Source organism: Geospiza fortis, unplaced genomic scaffold (assembly GCF_000277835.1).
Source record: "Geospiza fortis unplaced genomic scaffold, GeoFor_1.0 scaffold188, whole genome shotgun sequence".
Lineage (NCBI taxonomy): Eukaryota > Metazoa > Chordata > Aves > Passeriformes > Thraupidae > Geospiza > Geospiza fortis.
The window spans coordinates 1,456,433-1,464,510 of record NW_005054337.1 but is presented as its reverse complement, the minus strand read 5'-3'; the positions used below and the strand labels follow the sequence as shown (position 1 = coordinate 1,464,510).

General features: G+C 48.1%; 1 protein-coding gene across 4 annotated transcripts in view; it reads left to right on the top strand.

Annotated features, from left to right (window-relative positions):
- MYT1 (myelin transcription factor 1) overlaps positions 1-8,078 on the top strand; it is a 42,538-nt gene that overhangs the window by 3,181 nt on the left and 31,279 nt on the right. For all 4 annotated transcript variants that reach the window (XM_031057938.1, XM_031057936.1, XM_031057937.1 and 1 more), the window contains exons 2-3: positions 3,905-3,959; positions 5,801-5,831. In XM_031057938.1, the coding sequence (XP_030913798.1) occupies positions 3,905-3,959; positions 5,801-5,831 (86 nt within the window). The remainder of the gene's footprint in view (positions 1-3,904; positions 3,960-5,800; positions 5,832-8,078) is intronic.

Sequence of the window (8,078 nt, the reverse complement as noted above, 5' to 3'; positions counted from 1 at the left end):
CCTCTCTTTGTCCAGCTGAAGGGTTTTTCAGCATGTTTATTTTCTCTGAGCTCCGTGGTGCTCTTGAATACATAAAAAGTATTACTGCTGACCAGGGGGAATTTCAGCAGGGCTTTTAATGGCAGATTTGCATAGAGCTGTCGAAGCCCAGGCACACCTGGGCATCAGCACGTGCTGGGCTCCCAGTGGGTTTGTGTTCTGTTATGTTCCTCAGGTTTCCAATGCAAAGGGAATGTGTATTAAGACAAGAAGGAAGAAGAAAATGTCAACCCTGTAGGTACTCCAGAAAATGAAACTTCAGATCCCTGCTGTATTGCTGTCTTGGCAGCAGAACAAGACCTGGGCTGTAGAATCTGGCTGTTAAAATTCACACTGTGCTCGGGTTAAACTATTTTTCAAGTTTATCTGTCTGAACATCATTGATTTAAGTCTGCAGCATTGACAAATTATCATTATAAGTTGTATTCTGCTCATGTCAGGGAGCTCCTTAGTGAGGGTAAACAGGGTAGGGGACATTTCTTACTTTTAGAGAGAAAAGAGGGGGGAAAGGGGAACATAGAGATGCAGTCACATTTCCAAGGTTACCCTGACTATCACTGATCTGAATCCTGAAGGAAGTGCCCTGAGACCCAGCATAGGGTCCTCTCCTGTAGTGTTGGGTTAGGAAACTTGCTAGATGCTGATATTGATTTAATCTTAGAGATAATCCATGCATAGGGTGAGGAGATGTGGAATAAACCTCTGTCTTTTCCAGCCAGACTAATGTGCTTGTGACTGGCATCTGGCAGCAATAATTTATTTGCAGGTTTCCTTTTGGGCTGCTTTGTTTTCATTCAGAGTTAAAGCAATAAGACTGAAATCCAGACAGCTCCTCAGCCTGGCTGTTATGTGAACAAGAGGGAGAGCTAATGAAAATAGCCTGTCGGTCTCCAGGACTGCAAACATGCACTGTGTGACCTGAAATTTCACATTAAAACGATCTGTCTAGAGGGCTTCTGGCTGAGAAGGCAACAATAAAGGACAATGGTTTCATGTAACCTTCCTGCATCTGAGCCTGATATCACAGAGGCTCCAGAAGCACAGTCAGGGCTCTGCCAGTTGTTTAGCTTGCCTGGGAGGAGCGGGGGCTGAGCTCCATAATGGATCTTATTCCTGGTGTTTCTCCACTTTGGAGGGAAATGAGCATTTTTGAAGATGATCCTGGTGTTGGTTTAAGCTGAAAAAAGGGGCTTGATGGTAGAAAACAGAATCTGGGAGCACAGAGCTCACCCATCCCGATGGTGATATAAGTGAAACATTATAAAAACACAGCCGTGAGGCTGTGTCAGGGTCTCTTAACAAGCAATGGGGTGTTCCTTCTGGGGGAAACTCCCAATAATTTAGAAATTTGGGGTTGGGTTGTTTTGGCTTTTTGTTGTTGTTGGTTTTTGGTTTTGGTTTGGTTTTTTCTGTTGTTGGTTTTTCTTTTTTAAGATTCGGCCAAACAAGGCAGCCTATTTGGCTTTTCCATTCTTTGGTCCTTAGCAAGGTTGGGTCACCAGATGTCCCTTCCAGCCCTGAGAATTCTGTGACTCTGTGGGTCTGTCCCTGCCTTAGGTGGCTCCTGTCCCCTTTGCCCATGTGGTGACTGAACCTGCTCCTGCCTTCCCAGGGAGTTTGATCCTGCCTTGAAAGAGGAATGGGAGGCAATGGGAGGAACTGCTCTGAGGTGCTGTGGTGTAGTGAGGAGCCTGCATGCCAGCTCACATGATATTTAACTCCCAAAGACAAATGTGACCTGAAATGGGATCTCCCCTATTTATAGATAAGCAGCTTGAGCCCGTCCCACCTGTCTGGCTAAGAAAAATGAAATTTTGATTTGCTTTTCCATGCTGTCTGTGGGTCCTGGCCCCTCACAGGCTTTACCCATTGCCCTTCCCACAACCTGACCTCCTCTGCCCCTTTGAGCTGCAGGAAACCCATACTGCCCCAACACACACCAATTCCCTGTAAGAATAGTCCAAAAAGGAATAAAAGAGAGAGCAAAAAGAGAGAAAAAGCCCTCTCTGGCATTGCTGTTGGTGGAGGCTCCCAGCAGTGCAAGGTGCTGCGGCGTGTGGCGGCATTAGGGAGCGAGCTCAGCGCACGCCGGCGTTGGAAGGCTCATAAATGTAATGAAGTCCCCGTGACACCTGCTCCTCTCCACTCTTTAAACCAGAGCCATTGGTCCACAGGGAACTGGGGCTTTAAAAATACAAATTATAGTAATTGTCTGCTGTGTTATTGGGAAGATTGTAATAAACGTGGAGCACAACACTGCCGTGCCATGAGCTGAATGCTGACAGGGTGCATAAATTGCTCCAGGTTTTGATTCCCCTCACCCTCCCTCTTTTTTTTTTTCTTTTTTCCTCTCCAATCCCCCCATCTAACAAATCATTGCATGTTAACATTGAATTCTGGAAGGTGGCAGTGTGAAGGAGAGAGGTGCCTGGGGAAAGCTTCATCCCTCCTCTGAGGGGTTTTAGCTGTGATGCCCCAAGGGCTGGAGACCTTGGTCCTTTCTCCCTGCCTGTCCCAACAGCCTCCCTCCCTCTTTGCTGCTCCCAAACCTCAGGGAAAGCACCAAGCAGTGTCTCCTTTGAGGGTGAGGAGCCCCTGGGAGCTGGGAGCAGCATTCATCAAGATGTTTTTAGGGTGCATGTGGGCATTCAGCAGCACATACCCTACCTGCACCATCCCTACTGCCAGTGGAGCAGCACATGCTCTACGTGCGTGTCCCTTCCTGCCCCTGGACCAGAGAGAGCAGAGCTGGTGTCCCTGCTCTGTCAGGGGTGCTGGAGCCATGGAAACTCCTCATTCAGGAATAATACAGGAGCTGGACTCTTCCTTCTTTAACTGGGCCTGTAGAGGATATTCCAAAGAGAATTGGTTTTTATTATGTCAAATCCCACTTGCAAATGGTTCTTTCACCTCCTTTTCTCTCTCCTTGTAATCTCTGGAGGAAGTGTCCCACATGGTAACATTGCAGTAAAAACCAAATTGTCTTCCCAACCTAGCAGGCTCTGACCCCCTGCCCTGCTCACACCCCGACCTTGCCATTCCCCCTTGGCATTTACAGCCAAACACTCCTGCCTGCAGAGAGAGCATCTGTGACAGAAAGCAGCTCTTTGACCACTTCAGCAGCTCCTCTGACAACGTTAATGAAATCCCATTTATATCATTCCAGCCATGCCGTGGAGGTCCCTGCTTTCCTGCTCCCACCTCCAGGCACTGCCTGCTTTCAAAGGTGCTGTACCCCAGAGGTGGCTGCACTTCAGACTTCTGCTACCTTGTGGCATGTGGTGATGTTTCATTAATATCCAGAACTTTGAAGTCCCTCATGTTACTTATTCATGCCCGTGGTCCCAGCAGACCTCGTGTTTGATGTCCATGTTGTGAGTTATTTAGATGCAGTCATTCTTTGTGGCAAATTTAAGCAGAGAGGAGAGGTTGTTCTTTAGGGCACTTGTGAAAAATTGCCCATTTTCAGCCAGGAGATCAGCTCAGGTGCATATTCAGAGATTTCTGATTCTGTGTTGGCATTCCACCCAGGTGCTCACAGCAGTTCTGTGCTGTAAATCCAGAGAAATCAGCTCTGCCCTTAACAAGGGCTACCTCATGCACAGCCAACACATCTGGGCGTTTGTTGCTCTGTGCTACTCAACAGACAAAGTCCTTCCTGTGTCCCAGGATGTGGAAATTAATTTAAAATTGCTAAATCTGGGCACTGTGGGTTGAACAACAGCATCAAGGTAAGAAACCTCCATCTCAAAAACACGGGAAAGCTTTCCCAGCCACCCACAAAGTCACAACCACATACAAGCTCGTCCTTTAATGATGATTTTCTGGCTATCTTTCAGTAATGATTTTTTTCTTTCTGTTGCAGATGAGTTTAGAAAATGATGATAAGAGAGCACGCACGCGATCCAAGTCTGTCCGAGGTGAGTGGGGCACACTGGGCTCTGCAGAGCTCAGCTCCCTGCACTTCCCTTGTTCCAAATAAGCTTTGGTTTTTCAAGTCCAGGCTTAACTCTTAACTGGTCACTACCCCTGCTCTAACCTCTCCTGAAATTTGTCTAAAAAACCTACAAACGTCCCAACCACAAAACTTTATAGGTTCTTATGATATTTAACCCTCATCCACTACATTCAGCTGAAGGAAAATAACAGGCAAATAAGGGAAAAAGCCCCCGTGCCTGCTTTGCTGTAGGGGATGGCAATCACTGGAGCTTCAGATCAGCTCCCAGGGCTTTCATCAGGCTCATTCTGCCAGCGGCTTTGAAGTCACACATCTGAGAGTGCCTGGCAGAAGTAGCTCATGCTGCAGAAGCAAATGGGCCATGCCCTGGCAGGGATGGGAGGACAAACAACTGGTTAATTGAGATTGATTGTGATTTATTTCTGGATTAGAAAAAAAACCCAAAAAAACCCTGAAATTCTGTGCATGTTTTCTCTCTGGGAGAAGGTGAGAGCTCTGATAGAGCTCAGGGTGTCACCTCAGGTAGTCCCATAGCCATGGGTGATGGTTACAGAGCAGCCTGTCTGTTTTTTGGTTCATTTTTGTGGCTGTAGATGCAACGAGTGACAAAGGTGGCTGGAAGTGAGGAACCAACAAGGTTGGAAAGGTGTGATGGCTGCAGAGACTGCAGCTTCACCCTACAGCTGGGCTGGGCCACCTTCCTTTTGTCCTCACCTTCCTTCCTCCTTGCTCTTTACAGCATCTGCACCTTTTAAAAACAAAACCAAACCCAGATGTTGCCAGCTGTGTTGAGCTGAGCTCGAATATTTGGATTTCATTGCTTTGTTGCACTTACACAAAGGTGCTCGTTCAGGTTGCAAATGAGACTATCCTGATTCTATTTATTTTCTCACACCCTGCCTTTTCCACACTTGAATCTGGATTTCTTGATGTGAAAAGGTAATTTATTGCCTGCACCCTGGGACTCGTCACTGCCTCCAGTTTGTTGAAGCTTGTGAGTCATCCCACTGGGAGCTGGATCCCAGGAAACCCAATTAGCTCAAACAAATTGAGCAAACGTGTTATGGTTTTTAGCCTGGGCAAATTTAGACTTGTGCTGAGGGAATTTTTTTTTCCTCTTGATTATTTGGATTCCTGGCTGGATGTAAGGTTTCAGCTGCAATTGTGAGATGGCTTTATGTTCTTGTTTTGAGCAGTGAGAAGCTCTCTTATTCACAGGTGGGGAATAATTCCTAAAAATCCTACAAACTCTTGTTTACCCTATACCCCAAATAACAAATCTCCAGCATATGTCTGAGCATTGGCATCAGTCTGATGGGACAGGGAGAGGAGAAAGATGCTGGTGTTATAGAGGTGAATGTGGCCATTGCAGGAAAACAGTTGTGAAGTGCGAAAGAAGAAATTGATGAGCATCTTTAAAGGGCAAAAAGAGAGATGAAGGCATTAGAAAACTCAGTCTTTATTTAGAAGTGTTTGAGTTACATGCATGCATGTCAGAATAGTTCCATTGACTTCAAAGTCATCACAGATTCAAAGAACAGAGGCAGTCCCTGATGCTGCCAGTGTGCACTCACCTGCCTCAAAAGCAGCACAGGTGTGAGGATTTACAAGGCAGGATTATAATTTGCTACAGGCTGGCATGCAACAAAGGACAACAGGAAAAATTGGCTCTTTCTTTTCCAAATGGGAGGAAACAGAAACCCAGCTGCTGTCAGGAGAGCTTCAGTCTCGGGGGGTCGGGCACCTCTGGTTTGTTTCTGACCTTGTGTTTGTTTCCATTGCTGCATCCTGCCCCTTGCCCAGTGCCCACGGAGCTCATCGGCCAGGAGGTGAGGTAAGGACCCTGCTCCTCCTTGGCCATGGGAGGGATGGGGAGGGCACATGGTGGGACTGGCTTGAGAGAAGCCCCTCAGCTGGGAAACCTGGGTGAGGGCAGCAAACCCATGGGACTAATGGGGTCTTCTATTAGTGGTTGTGTCCAAGTCCTCTGGGACAACTCATCAGGGGAATCACAAGAGTTAAAGAAATAAACTGCAGCTCTGGATGAATGACTTTACACAGGAGACCCTCCAGCCATCCTCTGTCCCACCCCAGATTTAAACCCCAGTCAAACCTAATGCCCAGGGTCTGTGTTTCAGCATCACTGGGGACACCATCCTACTAACCAGAGGTTTTTTTCCACGTATTTGTCACATCACTTCTGGTGCTGGATGCTCCTTCAGCCCCCCGTTCTCTGCTCAGTCACGGTGCTCCTGTTGTCACTCATTTAGCAGCGCTGGGATGCCAACAGCAGCAGCCAAAAGAGCAGGAGCAGAGCCTGTGCAGCCTCCAGAGCTTCTCATTAGATGTAACAGCCTCCCCTACCTGCGAGCTCCCCCTAAACCTTGCCCAGGGGCTTTGCCAGGGGTAGGAGCCTTTAACCTGGACAGGGGCTGCCTCTCCTTGCAGCCTCCCGCGTGTGTCAAAGAGTAATTGCACCTAAACCAACCCAATTTCAGAGCATTTTGCTCCTCCACTCTCGGATTACCCTGGAGAGCCGGGAGGAGCCAGCACTGGGCATGCCCCTTCTCCAACTTTTATTGCTGAACACTTGAGTGGAGGTGGTAATTGGAGCAGGTGACATATCTAAGGGGCAGGACAGAGTGCTCCACAAAGCCATCTCTGCAGCTGTCACCTAATTGCCTGAATAACTGGACGATTAATCGACTAATTGGAAGCAGGGCATCGTCTGCATAACAATAAGAAGCCCTTTTGTCAAGCAGATGAAGGCAGCGGAGAGGGGGGGGGAGCTGTTCGGTGTTGCGGCTCTTGAGGGATGGAGAGCAGCTTTAACAGACCTCGAAGCCCGTTTCCCCTTTCGGGACTCGTGCCAAAATACACGAAAATTCCCCAAAGGACAGTGGGGAGGGAAAGCCTGGCCCAGAGCATGTAGAGCATCACCTTTGTGCTGGTGTTTTTTAAAGGCATTAAATCAACAAAGTGAAGGCAGAAACATCCCAAATCGACACCTGCTTAGGCAAACCTCGATGCTGAACCACTTGTCTCTTTCCTACATACTTTTTACTGCAGTCTTCATCAAGCCACATTAAAAATGAGGTGATGGGTAATCTGCTTTAATTGATACAGGAAAACTTATAAAAGCCTGTAACGTCTTCATCAGAGCTGCTCCTGTTTGCCATTGAATAAGGCCTTTTTCAGGCAAGTCACTGGTGACATAAACACTGCTCTATCTTTTGGTGTGCAGCCACTGAAAGTGTGTGGCTGGGGCTGCTTGGGACAGAGCAGCCTCAGTCAGGCCTGAGGACAATTACAATTAAATAGACTTTTAGATCATAAGCAGCAAAGAGGGAAGCTCCCTCTCCCAATTGCACGTTAGTGGGATGAGATCTTGTCCTCTATGCCCTCGAGTGTCCTGCTGGAGAAGGGACACTGTGCTGCCAGGCCAGACCCCAGGTGTGGTGGGGCTGGGGCTGTGTGTGGATGCCAGGAGAGCTGGGAGCCATCCCACAGGAGATGGCACTGGAGGATGTGCAGCAGCGCCGGTTCAAGCCAGGTCACAAGCAAAAGACACAGCAGGAAGGGGGAATTTAAGTGGAGGAGCCAAGAGGGGCAGCTTCCACCTCCCCAGAGCTCTTAGGGGATGTGGTGCCACCAACTCACCCTCTCAGCATTTGCTTTGCTAACCTAAAGCCAGTCAGTCTCCCTGAAGGAAGGATTCCTACTCTCCTGACAGCTCAGCAGCACTGTCCTGCCCTGGTTTTGGGTTGAATTGAGGTTTTTGAACACAAAGATCTGACTTGTATTCTAGGGAGTTGAACCATTAATAACCCACCAGTGCTCCCAGAGCTGCTGCACCCATTAGTGCAGCCAGACCCTCTGTGTCCTCAGCTTTCTGCAAGGGCTGAGCTCTGCTGAGAGCAAAACTCTGAGTCCCTAAAGCCTGGCTTGGCACTTGGTGCTATTTAATGTTATCCCATGTCTTTTACTCTGAGAATAACAGGCTGGCCAGATCCCCTCTGGGCTGGTGATGCCTTCTCCCTTTGCACTGTCATCAAGAGATTTCATTAGTGCTTCCAGCTTC